The sequence below is a fragment of the Falco rusticolus genome, chromosome 4 (genome assembly GCF_015220075.1).
Source record: "Falco rusticolus isolate bFalRus1 chromosome 4, bFalRus1.pri, whole genome shotgun sequence".
NCBI classification, from domain to species: domain Eukaryota; kingdom Metazoa; phylum Chordata; class Aves; order Falconiformes; family Falconidae; genus Falco; species Falco rusticolus.
This window is the reverse complement of record NC_051190.1, coordinates 48,949,119-48,970,633: the sequence shown is the minus strand read 5'-3', so window position 1 is coordinate 48,970,633 and position 21,515 is coordinate 48,949,119. Positions and strand designations below refer to the sequence as shown.

At 59.4% G+C, this 21,515-nt stretch overlaps 2 protein-coding genes across 8 annotated transcripts; one reads left to right on the top strand and one right to left on the bottom strand.

Annotated features, from left to right (window-relative positions):
* Positions 1 to 1,929: 1,929 nt before the first annotated feature.
* Positions 1,930 to 13,901, bottom strand: HDGFL2 (HDGF like 2). Of its 7 annotated transcripts, none has more exons than XM_037386196.1 (16): positions 13,748 to 13,901; positions 10,556 to 10,632; positions 10,336 to 10,474; positions 8,254 to 8,433; positions 7,723 to 7,839; positions 7,477 to 7,548; positions 7,097 to 7,268; positions 6,811 to 6,886; positions 6,429 to 6,714; positions 5,615 to 5,709; positions 5,036 to 5,106; positions 4,575 to 4,645; positions 4,242 to 4,343; positions 3,933 to 4,146; positions 3,097 to 3,220; positions 1,930 to 2,877 (listed from the first exon to the last, which is right to left on the bottom strand). In XM_037386196.1, exons 1-16 carry the CDS (start codon positions 13,817 to 13,819, stop codon positions 2,784 to 2,786), a joined length of 1,962 nt encoding a protein of 653 aa, XP_037242093.1. In that variant the 5' UTR covers positions 13,820 to 13,901; the 3' UTR covers positions 1,930 to 2,783. The 7 variants fall into 7 exon arrangements, with proteins under 7 accessions (XP_037242093.1, XP_037242095.1, XP_037242092.1 ...); XM_037386198.1 differs by having other exon boundaries at positions 7,097 to 7,244; positions 13,748 to 13,900; XM_037386195.1 differs by having other exon boundaries at positions 1,930 to 2,880; positions 13,748 to 13,899.
* Positions 13,902 to 16,008: 2,107 nt separating this feature from the next.
* Positions 16,009 to 21,288, top strand: UBXN6 (UBX domain protein 6). The gene is made up of 11 exons (XM_037384341.1): positions 16,009 to 16,186; positions 16,566 to 16,720; positions 17,041 to 17,102; positions 17,236 to 17,367; positions 17,903 to 18,000; positions 18,392 to 18,467; positions 18,554 to 18,638; positions 18,886 to 19,105; positions 19,209 to 19,339; positions 19,992 to 20,137; positions 20,672 to 21,288. Exons 1-11 carry the CDS (start codon positions 16,104 to 16,106, stop codon positions 20,798 to 20,800), a joined length of 1,317 nt encoding a protein of 438 aa, XP_037240238.1. The 5' UTR covers positions 16,009 to 16,103; the 3' UTR covers positions 20,801 to 21,288.
* Positions 21,289 to 21,515: the final 227 nt, after the last annotated feature.

The following is a 21,515-nucleotide window of genomic DNA, read 5'->3' as shown; positions in this document are numbered from 1 at the left end:
TGAGGGCCCTGTCTTGGGCAGCCCCCCAGCTGCGGCTGGCCCCAGAGGTGGCACTGGGACTCCATGGCACCTGCCCGCACCCCGGTGTCAGCGCTGTGCACCCTCTCCCAGGCTGAGCTGCCTGGGACCCTGTGGATGCTACCCCATCCCCAGGGGCTGTGCCCCTGCTTGGGCTCCCGTGGGTCCCTGGAGGGGTCTGTGTCAGTGTCCCAGTCTCACAGCAGCCCCTGTGTGCCCCAGGCTGTCACAGGCTCTGCCCCAAGGGGTCCCCGCATGCAGCCAAGATTCCCCAAGGACATTGGTACCAGCATCCCCTCAGTCACGGCCACCATCCTCCATGCCTTGCTGTGCCCCATGACGTGGCACAGGCACTGGCTACGTCCCAGCAGTGCCTGAACCGTTACCTGCCCCTGGGCCAGAGGCAGGTGGGTAAGAGACCCTGGGATACTGCTGGGTGTCCCCATGTGTCCCCCTGCCCTGGGATGCTGCTGTGGTCTCTGTGTCACCCCTCGCCCTGGGATGATGCTGCGGTCCAGGCCCCCCCCAGCACCATGTTTCCAGCCCCTCTTCCCCCACAGCAGACAGGGCTGTGGAGAGGCTGGATTTGGCCTCGGCTGGGGGTCTCTGGCGCAGCCGCCTCCATCCCCTAAGCTCCCTCTCCGGCAATGTCAGAAGCCAAGCCATAGTCATGGTGAAGCAGAAGCAGCAGGACACCCCCTGACACCTCTTCCAGGTTCAGCACATCCTCAGAGGGGTAAGAGCTGCCAGTTCATGGGGCTGGGAGCAGGGATCCCCCGATGCCTGGGACCCCCATACCCACCCATCCCTCTTGCAGACAGCAGCTGTGCAGCAAGGCTTGGAAGAGCCATTCCACCGCAGCCAGGAGATGTGCAGACACAGGAATCAGGTGCAGGCATCCCCCTGCCCGCGCTCTGCCTGTCCTGGCACCCAGGCGAGGCCGGCCGGGGGGCGCAGGACCCCCACGATGCTGGTGCAGCGGCTGCAGGACACCTTGGCACAGCTGTGGGCTCAGGTGGGGCAGCTGCAGGCCCCACTGCGGAGAGCCCAGCGCGGCATGGCTGAGCTCCGCGGTGCCTTCAGCTGGGCCAGGTCCCTGCGGAGGCTGCTGGGGACCGTGGTGGCCCAAGGACAGCGGGTGTTGGCCCAGGCCTGGGAGGCACTGGTGCAGTTCCTGCGCCAGCACCTGACAGTGCCACTGGAGGATGCTGCTGAGGATGCTGGCACAGCAGCACCCCAAACCTAGGGGGTGCACCAAATTCAACCAGCCACGGGCCACCCCCCTGCACCATGTGTGTGTGTGTGTGTGTCTGAAACTGTGCTGTGGCCTCTGTGGCACCAACATGGCTCTACTCAAGTTCACGTCCAAGTCTTGGTGTTATTCCCTCCCTTGGCGCTGCCACCTGTGATGACTGGAGCTGCAACAAAGGCAATGGGGGAGATTGGGGGTGGGACAGACCTTGTAGCTGCCTTTAACACCCCCAGACCCGGGGTGACGGCTCACACAAGCCCCTTGCTGGGGCAGCGCAGGGCTTAACCAGCCTCCCCTGGGGAATGGCGACATGTCTCTGTGTCCCCATCCACCTTCCCCAGCGTCGGGGGCCTGGGTGCCCCCATGTCTCCCCAGCCCCAGGATGGGGCTGAGCGTGCCCCCACCAGCAGCACCCACCTCACCACAGCTCTCCCCCTGCCTCCTGCTTCCCGGCAGTTGGGCAAGAGGCACGCTGGGCTTTTTTTGGGTTTTATTTGGGTTTTGTTTACAGAGGGCTGGAGCATGAAATCAGCCCTGGAAACAAACAAAAAAACCCTCTTCTCCAGGGCAGAGTTACAGCAACAGCAGTCTCAAAGGGGGGGGTCGGGGGGGCATCCTCCCTCTGCCACCACACAAACAGGACTCAAGGACGCAGCAGCTGGTTGAGCTGGGAACATCTTTATTTTACATGTACAAAAGCTTCAGATCTTTGTAAAAGAGCAGACAGACGAACAGGCAAAGACGCTGCCCAGCACAAGGCAAGTGGCTGCCACGGTTCAGTCCCTGCCTGGCAGAATTAGGCGAGAATACACACTTTTTATGTTTTTAACACAAAAGCTGGTGCCCAGCCCTGCTGCCTCCCCAGGGCAGAGGGACCTGGCCTCAGCAGCCGCCTCCAGCTGGAGGGGAGATGATGGTGGGGAACGGGGCTTGGAGCAGCAGGGAGAAGCCCCGGTGGCTGAGGCAGAGCCCAGCACAGGCGCTGGAAAATCAAAGCAAGCAGCAGCCCAGTTTGGCTATTCTGCTCCCCTTGCTGGGGCCTGGCAGGACCAAGGGCACCCATGGGTGCCTGGTCCTGGCTTGTAGGGGGGGCCAGGGCCAGAGGGAAGGGACCTGTGGGGCATTTTCCATGCTCCCTGCACTCCCCTCGTCACAGTCAGCGATGCCTCAAGAAACAGACACTAGGGCTCCTTGTATTTTTCATTAAAAAACCCTTTATATTCATTTCATGTCGGTTGGAATCACAAGAAATTAAGTAGGAAGGAAAAACAAAACAAAAAACAAACAAACAAACGAAAAAAACAAAAAAAAAAAAAAAAAGAGGGAACAAATACAGACAACCAGCACAGCCCCCCTGCGGCCGGTGCTCTTGCGGGGCTGGGGGCACAGGACAAGACCTAGGACATCAGCTACTGCGTGACTTCGTGAAGTAACTCAAGCAGGGGACGAGGCAGAGGCTGGTCTCCCTTTGCAGCCCCTCCACCTCCTCCTCCTCTGGGTGGGAGCTGCTTCCTCAGCTCTCCTCCACGTCATCCACAGCCTCTGACTCCCCGTGAGCCCTCTCCCGCTCCGGCCCGGCTCGCTCGACCTTGGGATAGTCCTGCACGCTGCTGTGGGAGAGTAAACATCTCAGCCAGCCGCTCTCCTACCCGTCTGCCTTCCCCTGCCGGCGGCAGCCCCTCTCCCACAGCCCCAGTGCCTTCCCAAGCCAGGAAAAGCCCAACACAGCCCACAAGCCCCCCACAGCATCCATGCGAGGGCCCAGTGTGGACATGTAGCAGATGGAGGGAAGCTCCTTGGCCCCCAGCTCTGCCCCTCACGCTCACTTGTTGTGGGTCTCCTCGGCGGATGCCTCCATCTCTCCAGCTCCTGGCCCTTGGCTTTTGTCCTTCTCCTCTGTGCCCTCTGCTTTTTGGGACAGGGATTCACCATTCACAGGACCTGACAAGTCTAAAGGGAAGAGGGAGGCTCAGCCAGCCAGGTCCCCATGGTGGGCCTCATCCCAACCCACAAGGGGCTGGGCAAGCCAAGGACCCACAGCCACAGGTTGTCCCCATTCAAGCAAGGGACATCCAGCCGAGACCGAGGGGACTCCAGGTCTGGCCTGACCCCCGACAGCTACGAGAAGGGCCCCAAAGACTCCATCCCCCACGCCCAGAGGCAGGCATCACAGTGGATTTTCCCCACCAGCTCCTCCGGGAAAGCTCTTGCAGCATCACCAGTACATCCCCAAGCAGGGACCTGGCTACGAGGGTGGAAGATCCCAGTCACCAGCTGCCTGCGCAAGAGCCTGAGCCAGTGTCCAAGGATGTCTCCGCATTCCTCCCTCTCCCCTGTGCCTTGGACTGGCAGCCAGGAGCCATCCTGAGCCAAAGATCAGCCAGAGGCACCACAGCCAGGGTGTGGGCGGCGAGGTTTGCCCTCTGCTCTCACTGCTGCAAGTGTCCAGTACGCAGTGCTTTCTCACTCCTGGCACCCCAGCAAACAAGGGACCAGCCGTGCCATGTGTGGCTGCTGATCCCCTCCACCACCGAGGCCAAGAGCCACCCCTGGTTGTGTCCCCGGTCCCCAGCGGGATGGGATGTGCCCTGAGAAGGGCCCCAGGATCACTGTGCGCGCAGACAGAGCAAGGAACCACCCCGAGATGTGCAGGGAGCATTACCAGCGTTTGTCTCTTCTTCCCCCTTCTCACTCCGCATCTCCCCTCCCGACAGCTTCTCCTGGCCCTTCTCCACCTCCCCCTTGTCCTTCTCAGGCCCGGCTTTGTTGGCTTTCTGGATCGCCTCCATCTTTGGTCCCAGGACACGCGACTTCAACCGGGTGTAGACTTCAGCAGCTTTCTCCATCACGTCCTTGTTTGCTTTATAGCGACGGATCTGCACCAGAAAGAGAGGAGGGATGCCCTGAGAGCTGAGGTGGCCCAAGCAGGCTCCTCGCCCCCTCCAGGCAGGGACTCAGCCCTCTGCCCTACCTTTTTCAGCGTAGCCACCACATCGGTGTGCTTCTGGAGGATGTGAGAGGTGACCTGGAGTGTGCCCAGCTCCTCTAGTGCATTCAGACAACGCTTGATGTCCTGCAAGGACAGCACCAAGATCAGAAGCTGCCTGGAAGTCTCCCTGTGGGCACCTGGGGCAGTGCTGTGTGGAGCACAGTCCCCTAATGGCACCCAGCACCCAGAAAGGCAAGAGGAGGCTCAGCCAGGCGCAGCACTCCCAGGTATCGCAGATGGGCAAGGCTCATGTGGTGGGCAAGGACACAACGAGCAGGGACCTCCCAGGCCAGGCCAACGCTCTCGGGCACTCACCGGGTTATCCACTTTCAGGGCAAACTTGATTTCACTGTGAAGTTTCTGGAGTTTCTCTTCGACTGTGGGCTCTGGAGCAGCAAGAGAGACAGGCCGAGGCATCAGGCCACCGGCAGAGAGCATGGCCCTGCCTGGAGCTTGGGACCTCTCCCCCAGCAAAGGGTTTGGTTTCCTCCTGCATCTCCAAGGTCAATCACAGCCCCAGAGGCCTCTCTGAAGAGGATGGGTTGGGGTGTGCCAAGATCAGGAGGGGATGGATATTAGGGAATCTCACTGTCTCTGCACACCCTGTAAATACTTTCCAACATGATGTGGGAATCACAGTGGTGCTGGGCAGGGTCCCAGCACACCACCAATCCCTGTGGGAAAGATTCCTCCCTTTCCCTGGGATGGGGCAACCAACCCTGGCTCCCTTCTCTCCCTCTCTTCCCCTCTGTGATGGCAAGCAACAGCACTCTCACCCTTTTTCTTCTCCATCCTCCTTTCAGGGATCAGGTCAGACTTCTTCCGGCCTCGTTCCACCTTCAAAGGTCTGCAGGAGGACAAGGAGAGAGGTTAAGATTGTTCTGGCTGGGCTAACAAGAAGGGCGATGGCACACGCCAGTGCACCCCCCCAGCCTGCCCGCTAGTGTGAGCCAGGCAGCAGAGCCCTGCCACGCTCCACCCACGCCTTCACACATCTCCCAGCTCACAGGCAGACAGGAGCCCTGAGACAGCAGCTCCCTCACACCCCAGCTTTCCAGGATTGCAGAAAGGCAAAGCCCCAAAGCGATACCCCAGACATCTTCCCCTGTGAGACACAGAACACCAGGGGAGCTCAGCCTGGTGCCCCCCAGCACCTCCTCCTGCCCCTTCAGCTCTAGGAGACAGGAGGGGAGGTAAGAGCCTGGCTTCTCCATGGGCGCTGCTGGCTCGGGGGCAGATCCGTGGGAGCCCCATCCCACCCTGGGGTGTCAGCCGGGGGCAGCTGGGCAGCAGCAGAGGAATGGCCCGGTCCCCAAAGGAAAGAAAGCACCAATGCGGGGAGGGGAGATGCTGACTTGTTCCGTGGTTTCTCCTCTGCTCGGCCCTTCTTCTCCTTCTGATTTGGTTTCCTTGACAACTCTGAGGGCTGCTTCTTCGCTGGCTTCTTTACCTTGGAGGAGAGAACAATGCGAGTGAGAGCGGCAGAGCCCTCCCAGCTGCAGGAGGGACAGTGCCACAGCCACGGCTGGGCACACTCCAGTAATGCAAGCGGTCACACCAGTGCCGTCAGTGGGTTTGGCTGCAGGGGCATCCCTGGCATGGGACAAAAAGGACTCGGGCTGCAGCGCAGCAGTGTGCTGCTCCCGAAGTAAATACCCTGGTACCTCCAGTGGCCCACCCAGCCTGCAGGACCCAACCGGCAGACCCACACGTCCCTTCCAGACCTCAACATCTTCGTGCTGCTTTCCCGGGCCCCCTCCACAGGGAGGGACTCGCCAGGCTAAAAGGGAGACCTGCCTCTGACCACAGGCAGTGTGGCACCTAAGAGTCCTCTGCAAGCCCTCCCTGTGCTTCAGCCAAGTCTGGCTGCTGGTCCCCCAGGCTCTGGGGAGGACAGCAGAGCAAACCCAGTGACAGTGGTGGGAGGGACAGCACCACAGAGCTGCAAGACCCACATGGGGATGGGGCATCCTGGGACAGAGGAAGAGCTCCCATTTGCAAGGTGTGGATGTGCCTACAGACACAACCCTTCCTGGTGCTGTGTGAGCAACCCCAGGTAACACAAGACCAAGACAGCAGGTCCCTGCTGCTCCTGGAGGTCTCTGGCCACCCGACAGGAAGATGATGGGCTGGCTGGCTGTCCCCAGCTCCCCATGGCTCCACACTCACCTCTTTCTCCAGCTCCAGTTCAGAGTCTGAGGAGGATGGGGCCTTGGCCCGGCCTTTCCGGCCCTTTTTGGCTACTTCATCCTCTGCGCTGCTGTCCGAGTCCGAGTGTACCTCCTCACCCTTCTCCACTTTCTCCTTCCTCTTCTCTTTCTCCTCCTTCTCCTGCTCCCGGAGCCGACGGATCTCTTCCTCCTGCTCCCTCTTCCTCTTCTCCTCCAGCTCCCGCCGTCGCTCTTCATCCCGCCTCTTCCACTCACTGATGCGGTCCACATCGCTATCGCTATCACTGTGAAGGACAGAGCAGGCTTGGACCCCTTGCGCAGGGGCGGTGGGTGACCCTCCAGCCCAGCCCCGAGGGTGACAGTGTTCCAGCTGATCTCACCTGTCACTGCTGGAGCTGGTGGGGACACGCTCGGGCTTCGGCTTCCTGCCACGGGGCTTGGGCGGGGGTTTCTCAGCTGCAAGACAACGGGGAGATGTTCAGCAGGAGCCCTGGTTGTCCCTCTGTTAAAACAGCCCCAAATCAGGGGGCACAGGGCTGCTCAGATATGGGTTGGGATGTGTCCACAACAGAAGGAGACCCCAGCGCCTCAGAAGCCCCCAGCCTCACATGCTCTCCAGTCCCCTGAGGAAGCCACCAGTGGTAGAAGAAGCTTCCTTGGCGTTACCTGGCTTCCTGCCCCGTGGAGCCTTCTTCACAGACATATCTGAGTCTGAATTGGAATTGGAGTCCGACTTGGTCATGTCCACAGTTGCGTTTCCCATTTCCGAATCTGAGTCCACTTTGGAGTCTGAGTCGGAGCCGGACTCCACTTTCTGCAGGCACAGAGCAGGGCTGGACTGGGGGGGTGGCAGCAGCTCAGCAGCGTGCCCCAAACCACAGTGGCAGAGAGCCCACCCAGGTCACTGAGGCATCAGCAAGGTCCCTCCCGGTGCTGAACCTACTTCCGGGCCACAGCAGAGCCCTGCCACCCCCTGTTCCCAGCGGTACAGACCCTAGACTCCTCTCCAGCCTCCTTCATGCAGCACTGCAGATGAGGTGTCTTACCTTCTTCTTCCTCCCCCCTGCTGGCATCCTCCGTGGAGCCCTGGCCACTGGCTTCTTTTCAGGAGTGAAGTCCTGGAGGAAAACACAAAATATGAAGAAGTGGGGAACAAGAAGTCTCTTGATGGTTTCAGAAGCCAGTCAGGTTCCCTCAAGCCACTGCCCCCCTCAGATGGTGATGCTTTTCCTCTAGCCCTTTCCCCACCACCCTGCCAGCCTCCCTGCAAGCATATCGCAAAACCCTCTCACCTGATCACTGTTTTTTTCCGACTCAGAAGATGTTTCCGAGTTCTCCTCTTCCGTCAGGGAGGGGCTGCCCTGATCCAGGTCACTGGAGGATTTCCGAGGCCGTTTTGCCATCGGCATCTGATATGTGAGAAGTGACAATGTGAGAGAAGCCCACACCCCCTCCACCCAGAACAGAAAGCCAGCGCTTGTGGGAAGGGGCTTTGCCCAGCTCTTCTCGACTGGCCCTGCAGGAGCAGCCACGTGCACTGAGAAGAGACCTGCAACTCTGGCCTCTCCTCCGGGCTGCAACCTGCACCAGGACTCGGACATCCCACCACCTCACAGACAGCTGCAAGACCCCCAGCCACATGCTGAACCCCATTTCCCACTGGTGGATCCAGAGGGAGTTGGTTTCTCCATCCCCTCCTGCCTCAGTGGGTTTGACATGCTGCATGGTGGATGAAAGCTCAGTGGTGGACCCAACGGCCGTGTCCTCCTGCCCAGGACACCCTCCCATCCTCACGGCATGGAACCACCTCAGCCCACACTCACTTTCATAGCCAGCGATTTTCGCTTTAGCCCGCTGTGGTCGCTGCCTCGATCTGAGTCCTCATCACTTTCCATTTTCTCCGTAGCGACTGCAGCCATGGCAGCATCTTCCTCATCATCACCTGCATCGCTTCCCCCCATCGGGTCATTCTCGGGAACGTCACTGTCAGAGGAGCTCGCAGGCTAAAGACAGTGGGGACAAGAGCCATGTTATCGCCCCGAGGGGCCTGTGGCACATTGCAGGGGACAAGAGAAGGGGCACAAAAGGGTGACAAGCAATGGATGGCAGCGCTGAGCAGAGGGGTGTGTGCAGAGGAGCGTGGGGCAGCCTTCCCTCCCGGCACAGAACCCTGCCGCATGGCTCTGCACAACGTGAGCAGCCCTTCAACGAGAACGCTCAGTCGACCCCCTTCTAATTCCCCTGCACCCCCTTCCCAAGGCCCCTGACACACCACCTCGAGACCACCAGCGACACCTTCCCTCTGGATCCCCCGGCTCGGCTTTCACCCACTGCTGCCACCTCGCTCCCCTCTTCCCCCCATCCTCATGTTCTGCCAAAGACCCCCGGAAAAGCCCAGACCTGACAGCCCCCTGGGAGAGCAGACCCCAGCCCTCCTCTGCCCTGACGGCGCCAGACAAGTGGGGCTGGGTGGCTCGGTGCAGCCTCTCCCCCGGCGTGCTGGCCGCCTGCCCTCAGCTCAGGTCAGGCCTCTTCCTTCTCAGATGGCTTCACCCCACAGCATGTTGCACACCTTCCCCATGGGAAAGGTTCACACGAGGAGTCCAGCGTGGTAGCCACCACTCTTTCCAGTTGGGATCTCCCATGTCCTGTTCCCTCACTCCCACACAGGGAAGGTCTCCTGGCTTCTCACCAGTCCATCAGGAGGTTCCCCATGCAAGGACATGGCACGCAAGGGGAAGGCAACCGAGCTCCCATCTTCTGGGCTGTTTCACTCTCTTTGCGCACGGCAGGACCAGCATTCCCTAGAGCCAGGATTCTTCCAGTGCTGGAAAGCCTCTCCTTGTCCTTGACTGTTCCTGGCACCTCACTTTATTTAGGTTTCAAAAACAAGATAGACCTCTGCTTCAATCTCTTCTTCTGCTCCTCCAGGCATTTTGGCCACAAGACGCAGTTGACGTTGGTGAACCCTCAGCCTTGCTGGGGTGGCTAGTGTCACCTCGGTCCCTCAGTCACAGCAGGTCCCTCACCAGCAGGTTTCCTACCCCTGCTGGGAGTTGACGGTGGAGTCCCTGGACAAAGTGCGTGCTGCCTCCCTCACCACCACCAATCTCCCACCCAATGAGCTGAAGTTGTTCTCCAGGTTCTCAAGCATCTCCACGGGCTCACCTCACCCTCTATCTGCAGTCTCAGGTCCGACCATCTCCCGCAGCTACTCAAACCACATCCTCTCTCCTGCACTGGCAGCAGCACAGCCGAGGGGGCTCGTTCCCTGAGCCTGCCTACCTCTAGGCCACCTTGTCTTTGTAGCTCACCTTAAAAACCTTCCTCTGCCTCTTCAGACCAACTGCCTATGAAGCTGCTTTGGACGCCTTCTTTGAAGATCGCTATACAATAAATTGTATCACACAATTATGGTTACAAAATGCCCACGCAAGCAATCGACAGCAAAGAGCCAGCTCCTGGCCAGCTCCGAAGCCCGCTGAAGGAGCAGCCCAGTGGCTTTTGGCTCATGACCTCAGAAACCGATGAAGAGGGGGACTGCCCAACAGTCCGCGCGCATGTCCGGGAGCCAGGGACAAGCAAGCCTCAAGTTCTCTCTCTGACAAAGAAATCCTCCATGGCTTTGGGCAAGCAGCACAAAGCACATCCCCAGTTCCACCTCAAAGATGGGGCAAAGGCATCTTCCTCCAGAGAAGGAGGAGAGCTGACTCCCTCAGGAAGGGAGAGGGCAGGGAAGGGAAACTACTTCAACCCCGAGAAAGCCGATTTGCGAGCTGGAAGTGCATAGGCACCGTAGCAATGAGAAGCAGAAAAAGGAGGAGAGCGACTCGGAGGAAAGGAGAGATGGAGGCGCCGGCAGCCCACGTCCTCGCTGCCCCCCCGCCACGCGAGGCCACACTCACCGGAGGGGCACTGTAACTGGCGTGAGGGTTGTTCTGGATTTCCCACAATCCCTCGTTGAAGCCTTTTCTCTTGTTTGGTTTCCCATATTTGTCTTTATATTTTTCATAAAGGAAGAGATCTTTAGGGCCCAAGAAGGCGCTGGAGAGAAACAAAGCAGAGGTGAGCCCGGAGCACAGGCAGTGGGACAAAGCCCAGAGAGGGGAGCGAGGCAGCGCTTACGTCTCGTGGGTGCCGAAGAAGAAGATGGGGTACTTGTTCGGTGGGGGTTTCACAGCGCCGTCCGCGATGTCATCAATCTGAAAGGAAACCCAAAGCAGGAGGTGGTCAGAGAGCGGCTTGAGCACGTCCTCTGTGAGGCACATCAGCCCCGGCTAGCAGCGTCGGCCTCCGGCACCCGCACCCACTTGGAGGCAAGCATGGCAAGAAAGCACCCGGACGGGGACCTTGCTATGCACAAGGGTCCCACTGCGGCGTCAGGGCCCGGCAGGATCTCTAGAAGAGTAACAGAAGGGATCCGGTACGGATGCTCTATGGCTAGAGCTTGGCGCGAGGTCATCTCTCCACCACCGGGCTCAACGCCCGGGGAAACGCGGGCCTTGTGCTACTCCCCAGAGATCCATCGCACGAGCTGCCTCGGGGGGGGATGCCCGAGGGAAGCCCCCTCCAGCCTGGGGTGGGGGGCGATTGCTCCAACGGGGTGGCCTGAGGGTCCTTCCTGGCTGGAGACCGGCCGCAGGAAAAGCCCCGCTGCCAGCGGGACGCGCGGGCCACCCTGTCTTCTTCCCACGCGCCGGCTCCAGCGCCCGTCTGTCTGCTCCAGGTGGTCTGGGCTGCGGGCAGAGCCGCAGGTGGGAGCCTTGGGGAGCGCAGGGGCTGCCCCGCGTGCTGGGGAGGTCTTCGGGGCAGGGGGGAGCCTTCCCCAAAAGAGCAAGCGAGCTAAAGCAGGAGGGGCTGCAGACGCCGGCAGCGCGAGGGCTCTCCTGGAAGGACCGAGTCCTCTCGGCGCCAGGCCAGCCATGACAGCGCGGGGACGGCATCCTAGATCTCACGGCGTGGTGCAGCCAAGCATCGTCGTCTCCGGCACCCTGAGCCTACCCGGTACCTGCCGGCCCCGATCCCACAGTTTCCACCTGCCAGTCTCTTCCCATCAGACACCTTCAGCGGACGAACTGCCTCACCCTCCGCTGCCACCGGGGACCACCGCGGACCCCCATCCGATCCCCCACGCCGCCTCGCACTGCCCCGGTGAGCGCATCCTCCACTGGCCCCCACTCTGCCCGCTCCTCCGGTCTCCTCCAGGCACTACCACAGCACAACGCTGTCACCCGGCCGGTGGGACCAGCCATCCCTCACCATGCACGCTCCATCTGCACCCCCGAAACTGCACCAGCACCCCCCCAACCCCGCACCTGGCAAGCACTCAGCAGCAGCCCCCCACATGCATCACATATGCTGTCCCCAGCATGTGTCACCCCCCCATCCCCAACAAGGGACAGAGCCCCAGACCTCAGCTCTGTCCCCCCTCAGTGGGGGACACAGGGTGGGTGATGTCCAGGCAGGGAGCTGGGAAGGGGGGTCTGGAGGGGCAGGGCTCTGCTGGGCAGTGGGAGGATGAGGATGGATGACAAAGGGCAGGACTCCTCTGGGATGCTGGGGCAGGGGTGGGCTGTGAGGGACATCCCCATGGGCTCAGGGTGCCTCAAGCACCAGGGTCCTGTGGTGCAGCAGGGGTGTTAGTGGTCACCATGGCAGGAGAGAGGATCCCCAGGCCAGGGGTCCTGGTGGGTGATACAGGGCTGAGGCCCCATGCACATACCCCAAGGGGGTCAGGGTCTCCCCTGGGTGCAGGTGAAAAGGAAGGGCTCAGGGTGCCATCAGGGCAGGAGAGGGGTCCTGGGTCCTCCTGCATGGGGTTCTCAACCACCCTCCTGGTGAGGGGTCCCCCAGGTCTCCCCATACCTTGCCAGGTACAGGCACCACTGGGAGACCCCTCCCTCAGTGTGGGTGCCAGTATGGGACCCCCATTCCGGTCCTGGACCTCCGTCCCTGTCTGCGTTTCTCCATCCTGGTACAGGTGCCAACATGTCACCCCCCTCTGGGGATCAAACTCCAGTTCCAGTACAGGTGCTGGTGTGGCACCCCCCCATCCCAGTGCAGAACCCCATCCCAGTACTGGGCTCCCATCCCAGCATGGGTGCCCATACGGGATCTCTGTGCCAGTACTGAGCCCTCATCCCATCCCAGTACAGGTGCCAACATGGGGTCCCCCATTCCAGTACAGGACCTCCCAGCCTGGTACAGGATGTCCAACCCCAGTATGGGTGCTGGTACAGGTCCCTCATGCTGGTACCGGGTCCACTTCCCAGAACAGATACCAGTATGGGTCCCCCATCCCAGTACCAGGTCCCCATCCCAGAATGGGTGCCGTTATGGCATCTCCATCCCAGTATGGATACTGGTACAAGTCCTTCATGCCGGTACTGGGTCTCCCATCCCAGGACAGGTGCTGGTACCGGGTCCCCCATCTTGGGGCAGGGCACCCCATGCCAGTTCTGGCTCCCCATCCCAGAATGGGTGTCATTATGGCATCTCCATCCCAGTATGAGTATTGGTACAAGTCTCTCATGCTTGTACTGGGTCTCCCATCCTGGAACAGGTGCTGGTACCGGGTCCCCATCCCAGTATGGGTGCTGGTACAAGTCCCTCATGCTGGTACCAGGTCCTAATCCTGGGACAGGTCACCCCATGCTGGTACTGGGTCCCCCTCCTGGGACAGATGCCGGTACTGGGTACCCATCCCAGGATGGAACACTCCATGCCAGTACCGGGCCCCCCATCCCAGCACAGGGCACCCCATGCCAGTACCAGGTCCCCATCCCAGAATGGGTGCCATTATGGCATCTTCATCCCAGTATGGATACTGGTACAAGCCCTTCATGCCAGTACTGGGTCCCCTATGCCAGGACAGGTGCCCGTCTCAGGTCCCCCATCCTGGGACAGGACACCCCATGCCAGTACCGGGTCCCCATACCAGAATGGGTGCCGTTATGGCATCTCCATCCTAGTGTGGGTGCTGGTACAAGTCCCTCATGCCGGTACTGGGTCTCCGTCCTGGGACAGGACACCCCATGCCGGTACCGGGTCCCCATCCCGGGACAGGTGCCGGCACTGGGTCCCCTATCCCTGCACGGGACACCCGTTATCGAGTCCCCATGCCAGTACGGGTACCGCTATGGCATCTCCATCCCGGGACAGGCCCCCACCTCGGGACAGGAACCGGTCCGTGTACCCATCCCGGTACCGGCACCCCCCGCGGGACGATATCTCCATCCCGCTGCGGGATGCCCGGCCCGGCCCCCCCCCCGCCCCGTTCCGGTGCGCCCCGCCGCCGGTGCGGTCCCGCGGTCTCACCCGGGCCGGCCAGTGCGGGTACCCCTTCATCTTGGCGAAGACGAGGTCTCCGGGCTTGAAGCTGTGCGGCATGGCGGCCGCGGGGCGGGGCGGCGGCGGCGGAGGCCCAGGCCGCGGGCAGCACCGGGCAGCGGGGCGGGGACGGCCCGGCCCGCAGGATGTCCCGCCTCCGCCCGCGACACCGCCTTCTGTTGGCTCGCCGCAACGTCGCTCTGTCGTCTTGCCCAATGGGAGCGAGGAGAGGGCACGGCGGGATAACGGGATTGGGTCCACCAGCAAGAGGCGCCGAAGAGGGGGGTGCTGAGGGGCGTGGCCAGAGGGGGCCGGGGCTGGGGGGCCAGGGCAGTGGGGAGGGGGTCACGGCCATAGGGTATGGGTCCGCGCCGTCGGGGGGGGCCATAGGGAGAGGGCGGGGACTGGGCCGGGCGGAGGAGCTGGTTAGGGCTGTAGGGCTGAGGACGACGGGGCAGGGCCTGGGGCAGGGGGGCACCCGGGGGGCTCTGGGGGGTTTGCACCACTCCTGCCCCATCCAGCGCCACCACCTCAGCCCCCACCTTGGCTGAAGCGCCGCAGCTCTCAGCCCCAGCGCACGGGGTGTCGTCCCGTCCTGGGCGGACTGAGTCCCGGCTGGGGTGGGCTGGGGGGAATTGTCCTCGGGACAGGAGGAACCCACCTGCAAGAGCCGCTGGGGGCGAGGTTGGGGGATGGGTTAGACCTGCTTTACCTGCCTCTGGTTCGAAAACTTCATCTCAGTCCAGCTAAGCCGGAGCAAAACGGTGTGAGGCGTCCACCTGGAAGCCAGATCAGTTTTTAAACCTGGTTTTAACCCGATGTGGTTTCTCTGCAAGGTCACGGCAATGCAGATGGTTCACTGCCTGTGCTGGGCTCGCCGCTGGCCTCGCCTGACATTGAGGTGGCTTCGTGCGGTTTGGTGGCAGCCAGAGCACCCAGCACCCCGGCAAGAGCCAGGCAGTTATAAAACACAAACTGCTCAGGGGAGAAATTATTTACAGGATGATTGTGGCCCTGCGAGGAGGCGAGGAAGGATGAACCACGGTGTCTGGTGTGTGGGCTGCAGCACGAGGGGGATGTGCACAACGAAGGGAAACTCCTCTGGGCTTTTCGGAAAGGAATTTGTGAAGTAAGGGGTGTTGGGGAATGTCTGTGTTTCTCCATGTCACCCTGTAAGCAAGCACTCCCTCCTGCTGGGCTGTGCTATATCCCAGGCTGTGCGTTGCTTGCTGGTGGTGCAGAGCCTGCGAGTGGTGCTGGGACAATGGGGGATCTTGTGCTCACCACAGCATCTCCTGTGCCATAGGCACTGGGGTCCTTGTGGCTGGTGGGGCCATGGCTCGGTGCATGAGTGCCTGCTGGCCATGCAGGCGTGGGCCTGGCTTCTGTCCGTGTGTTTCTGGCTGTCGGTGCTGCTGCAGCGGTTCAGGTGTCGGTCCCAGTGCGAATGCTGGCTGTCAGCCGAGCTGGTGCCATGGAAGGTGCGATGCCAGGGTGCTCCTTCCACAGCTGCTGCCTGCACGGGTGGGTGTCTGCCTGATCCCACCGACTGCGCGCTCACCCCGAGGCAGGGATGAGGCAGCCTCTTCCTCAGCAGTGACTGTCCTGTGGCCCCATGAGGAGTCATGCCATGGAAATAAACCTCATGAAACTGCCTGATGCGCAGGGGTGTGCATTTGTCCTCAGATTTTGAGCCCGTTGGCTGATCTCAAACCTGTTCTGCAGGGTGGCAGGGTGGGCAGTGAGACCCCTGCCCGTTCTGGGGGGCTGGCTGGTGTAAGAGGCCTGGGTTGTGGGGCCCAAGCAAAGCTCACAGGGAACCTTCTGGTGTTTTAGCCTCCCTCATCCCAGCTTGCACCCCAGGTCTGCTCCGGTGCTGCAGGCAGCCTGTTTCAGGCTGGACTGGTCGTGCTGGGGCTGGTGGTTCCTCCTGAGGGTGCTGAGGCTGTAGAGTAGAGGTGGTGGGTGCAGGCCTGGAGGAGCCTGAGGGCTGTGGGTGCAGGCCTGCGTGTCTCTGGTGTCCGTGGGTGCAGGCCTGGGGGAGCCTGAGGGCTGTGGGTGCAGGTCCAGGGGTCTCTGGGGGCCTGTGGGTGCAGGCCTGGGGGCCGTGAGGGTCCCTGGGGGGTCCGTGGGGGTCCCGGGCCCAGCCTCACACACAGCCCACTCCTTCCCCTTCAGGCCCGGAGGACCGCGGAGACAATAGAGTGGCAGGAGCCTAGAGTGGCACTAGAGCCGCTTCCGGTGGCGGGCCGTGGGCGGGGCGGAAGCGCGGGCGGGGCGCGGCGGTCCCGGTCCCCGTCCCGGTCCCGGTCCCGGTCCCGGTCCCGGTCCCCGTCCCGCCGCTATGCGGAAGTTCTTCCAGGAGATCAAGGCCGACCTGAAGTTCAAGACCGCAGGGCCCGGACAGAAGCTGTCGGAGCCGGCCCGGTACGGCGTGGGGGAATCCTCCGGTAACGGGCGGTGGGGGGGTGGGCGCCATGGTGGGGCGGGCCGGGCCGGGCCGGGGCGCAGCCGGCGGCGAGCGGGGCTGGCCGGGTGAGAGCCGGCCCCCTCCGCTTCACTCCCGGTGTCCATGGCCCGCAGTGCCGCCGGTCCCCGGGGGTGCTGGGCTGGTAGCGCCACGGGCCCCGCGCTCACCGCGGTGGCCGAGCCACCCGCCCCGCGGGGGCCAGCGCGCGCACCGGGCAGCGGGGCGGCCGGCTCCTGGGGGAGGCGGTGCCGGGCCGTGGCCGTGGCCCAGGCCGGCTCGGTTGGCAGGGGCACGGAGCCCGTCTCCCCCCGAGCCCCGCTGCTTCGTCCCGCCCAGGGCCCCCAAGGAGAAGCCGAGAGCCGAGGTGGCCCCGAAGCCTCGTCAGGGACCCACGGATGAAGCGCAGATGGCGGCGGCGGCGGCGTTGGCCCGGCTGGAGCTGAGGCCCAAGACCAAGGCGCCCTCCTCCCAGGAGGCCATCAGGAGCCAGGGTAGGGGCTGCTGCAGGTCACGGGTGGGGACGGGGCGGCCACCGTGGGGGCAGGCGGGGGTGGTGGCACCTCCGAGCGGAGCCCCGAGGCAGGTCCCGGGTTGGGAGCTGCTGGGGTGCAGCTCACAGGGCGTTTTGGGGCACAACGGGCTTCAGCAGTGGCTTCAGCACCATGGAAATGATGGTCACTCGCCCGAGGGCTCTCAGGCCAGGGACAGAGCACCCGGGTGGGCATTTGCTCCCCCGGGCAGCGCTGCCTGTGCCGGAGCCCTCTGAAATCTGCTGGACTGCCGCAGCATAACCTGCATTTGTCTCTTGTAGTGAGAAAAGAGCTGATGGCCGAGGCAGCTGCCAGCGAGAAAGGGGTCTCCGCAGAGGAGAAGGTACAAGAGGTGCTGCTGCTGCTCCCCGACCAGCACCCTTTGGGCTGCCGTCACTGTCCTGTATTTAAAAACACCACCCCCCACCCCGAAACCCTCCTGTGTTCAGTTCGGTGCCTGCTTTTGTCTCCTGTAGGACCTCGCCTCCCCAGCCAGGGAAGGGGCATCTGCCCCCTCTGTTTCAGGGGTTTATTTTATTTGCCCGTTGACCGGTGCAGTTGTAAAGAAAGACAAGAAGGAAAAGCACCTCAGAGAAGCCATCCAGTCGGTAAGCACCACGGCCACTGGCTGCAGAGCTTTCCTTCCTGTTTCAACTTGTTTTGTGGCACAGGTCCCCGTGAGCTGGACCTCTCCAGCCCTCCACCTTCTCCCTGTAAAGTCCCCACCATCTCCCGACAGGCAGCTCTGTTCCACTGCAGCCATACAAACACCTGTCCCAGCACCCTCCCTTCGGCTTGCTGGGACTGGGAACTGGCCCTGTACTGGTTTTAGCTGGGACAGAGTTGATTTTCTTCATGCCAGCTCAGACTAGTGATGAAAAAATGTTAATTACACACTGGGAACAGCTATACTGGGAAGTACCGAATAAATTCCTTTGCTTGCGTGCAGAACTTCTGCTTTACCTATTAAATTGTTTTTAGCCCAACCCATGGGGGCTTTCAGTTCTCTCCCCCATCCCACTGCGAGGGGAACAAACGTGGTGCTGAGCTGCTGGTCAGGTTTAAACCACAACAGACCCACACAGCACTTTGTGCAGAGCAGCATCAGCTCCCCCACAACCAGCTTCTCTCCTTCTCCCCCAGTATTTCTCCGTAGACCCGGTGGCTGCCTCGATCATGGAGATTCACACCTTCAATAAGGACCGGGAGAAAGTACGAGTGGGTGTGGAGACCATGGCCAGGTAAGCAGGACCAAGGGCGCAGGTAGCTTGTCCTGTCCCTGCAAGGCTGACAGGTGGGTGGATTTTCTTGCTGTGCTCCAGGCAAAGTCTGAAGAAAACCAAAGCTGAACATCTGAACCATCTTAAGTGTCAGTGGAAATAAGATCAGCATCTCAGAGGTCTTTTTATTAAAGAGTTAGTCCACGAGTCCAAGAGGTTTGGGAGCTGCAGGTTGAGATCAGCCACCCCCATCTTCTGTCTGGCTTGGGCACAAGACACCCATGTATTATTGTACTTTCCTCAGTTTTTCAGCTCTTTTCTCTGTGAGAAATACTGTGAGGCCTCTCAGTCTCCTACATCTTGGGGTAGCACATCCTGCTTCGATCCATTCAGTGTGTTCCTCTTTCTGCAGGTACTTGGATAATATCTGTCTCCACCCAGAGGAGGAGAAGTACCGAAAAATCAAGCTGCAGAACAAAGTGTTTCAGGTGACGTCAAGACTCCTGCAGGTGCTCTGCCTAGGAAAGTCCTTGCCTGCAGTAGACTACATCTAAATTCTTTCCTTTTCTTCCAGGAAAGGATAAGCTGTCTGGAAGGGATACACAGATTTTTCCAGGCTGTCGGGTTTGAGACAAAAACACTGCCTGTTCCAGGACAAGGCAAGAAATCAAAGTGTATTAAACTGGAGTCAGGAGTCGGGTGGTGGTGGTAGGACATCCCAGGGGAGGCTGGAGAGCACTCCACAGCTGTAACAAAGGCTGTTACTCCCAGGCTGTAACAGAAACAGCCACTCACCCTGTGGTTACCCTGTTAAGGCATTACATTTTCTGGAGATCCTTGCCCTTATTTTTCATATGTTAGTCATGTACAGAACAAGAGACTCACACGCTGTCCTTCTGGTTGTAGAGACCACAGAGGAGTACTATGTACTGAAGGAAGAAATGCTGACCAAGCTGGAAGAACTCAAGGATTACAAAGAGCAGCTTTTAAGCTCTGAGCCTGTGAGAGCACAGCTGGATCGCCAGCTCTGTGTATTTAAACCATCACCTGAAGCTGCTCGGTTTGAGCTACCAAATGACTTTTACAACCTCACTGCAGAAGAGATCAAACGAGAGCAGCGACTCCGGTGAGTAGGCTGAGATGGAGGGCCCCAGCTGCCCTGGGGTACATGATACCAGCCTGGAGTCTTGTACCTCTCCTTCATGCGAAAAACTGCTTTCTCTCTAAAGGACAGAAGCGGTGGAGAAGGCTTCCATGCTGAGGACGAGAGCCATGCGAGAGAAAGAAGAACAAAGGGAAATGCGGAAGTACAACTACACCCTGGTACGAGTCCGGTTTCCCGATGGATACATCCTCCAAGGTAAAAAAAAAGACTTCTCACCCTTTCTTTGTACACCTCCAAAAGCTTCTGAGAATACTTGTAATGCAAGAGCTTGAATCATAAGCAGGCTTGAGGTGTGCTGAACACAGCTGGTAGAATAAAGCTCCAAAAAAACCAGAGTGGGGTAACATTTCTCTAATAACTCTTCCCATCTCTGAGCCCTCCACCTGCCTTACCTGCACAGGCAGGGTTGGGACTGTATGCAGGGTTGAGTGGAGAGGGAAGAATCTCAAGGCGCTGTTAATTAAAGCGTGCTCTTCCCAGGCTACTGCAAGCAAGCTGGACTCATTAGATCAGTTTGTTACAGCAACCAGCATGAAGCTGCCTGCGTGGTGTCAGGCTGTACAACAGTATAAATCCTCTTCACATTTTGCAGTAGAACTCTGGAATTCATTTCTGGCTTTCCCAACTCTTTGTTACAGTCTGGCAGGGGCTTGCAACAATTGAATTAATATTTTTCTTTGGGGATTCTGCTTTTATACTTCAGTTGAATCAGGCTGTTTCTGTGTCACTGAAGTAGTTCATAAAGTTAGTATCAGTACGTGAGCCCCATGAAACCTACCACAAAAGGTTAGATTTGGTAAATGCCAGACTCTCTCTCTTAATATCTCACCTTGTTTTCTCATGGCAGGGACTTTTTATGCACGAGAGTCACTATCTGCGCTCTACAACTTTGTGAGAGAAGCACTCAGAGATGACTGGCTGCCCTTTGAGCTCTTGGGACCTGGAGGCCTCAAACTGACTGATGAGAACTTGGCATTCAATGAATGTGGGCTGGTGAGTAAAAACCACCAAACCAAACAAAATGCCAAAAACCACATAGCTGGTACTTTCACAAGCATCTTCAAGTTGTCAAGAATTCAGCTGCAGCTCATAACTTAGAGGAGTTCATGTCTTCTGCTTTCAGTGCCTTAAGTTGTGCTTTGGCCCGTTCTTTTTAAGCACAAACAAGTAACTGCTTGAAGGCTCCTGGCTCAAGGCTAGGAGGTCTGACTGGAAGGAACAGCAAGGACCAACCTCCTGTAGCAAATGCAGGCTGCAGTAGTTTCCAGTAGCTCTGTCAGAGGCTTAGCATTCACGCTGGGAAAAGAGGGAAGGCAGCAACTGGGAGGCAAGTGTGGCTCTAGCACAGGGCGACCACCAGGAAGCCCAAGGCAGCATCCCCTAACAGGGGCTTCTTGCAGAAATCCACTCATTCTTTTCAGCTGAAGTACTCTTGAAGTTCTTCCCAGTCTGTGAACATACACAGAGTGTTACAACATCAAAGCATAACATTGCTATAGCTTAGTAACTCTGCCTCTTCTGTCCCAGGTGCCCTCAGCCCTCCTGACTCTCGCCTGGGACGCGGCAGTCATGGCAGACATCGAAGCGTCAGGAGAGGAGCAGCCAGCAAACTCCCTGAAACCAGAAATTCTCTCCAGAGTCCAGACACTGTCATGAAATAAAGGGCAGTGGGTTCAGTGCTGGTGGTTTTAGACTGTTCCCTCATTTTCCCATACAGACTGTTGGGGCTTCCACCTATGTGACCTCAGACCTGACTTTGTTTTAGCACTGCAGTGGGAGTCTAGATTCTGCCACGTGACACCAACCTCGTGGTCACCCTCCACAACTCCAGCAGCCAGACACTAAAGCAGTCTTGCCTGGTAAGACAGTTGCAGGACAGCTCTGCATAGCTTTAAAAACCAAGTTTGAGCAGTGACTGCTTGAAGTGTTTCAAAGATGGTGATGAAGCACCACTCTCCTCCCCTGGAGGAGGGACAGTGGGTGCTAGTACAAGGCTGGATTAGCAATTGATTGAGCTGGGATATTGGGCTGGGCTTAAACTCAGCTTTTCCTTCTGCTTTTGTGTGCACTGTAACTCCTATTGGAGAGAATATATTTAGATAAAATTATGCTTAGTCTGATTAAATGGAGTATTTAAAGACTTAGTTCTGTTTAAAGTTATTTGAATTGCATTGCTCTTACAGGCTTGTAACACAGACAAGCTCCAGTCAGTGCTGGCACTGGTGTTACTGGCGCAGCTGTGGCATTACCCACCTTTTCACTTCATGGCATGCACCAGGAGACTGGCATATGCTGCCCCCTGATGAGAGATTAAGCCTCAAACTACAGCTAGTATTTTAGAAAACTGATTCATCAACTCACAAGCCATGTG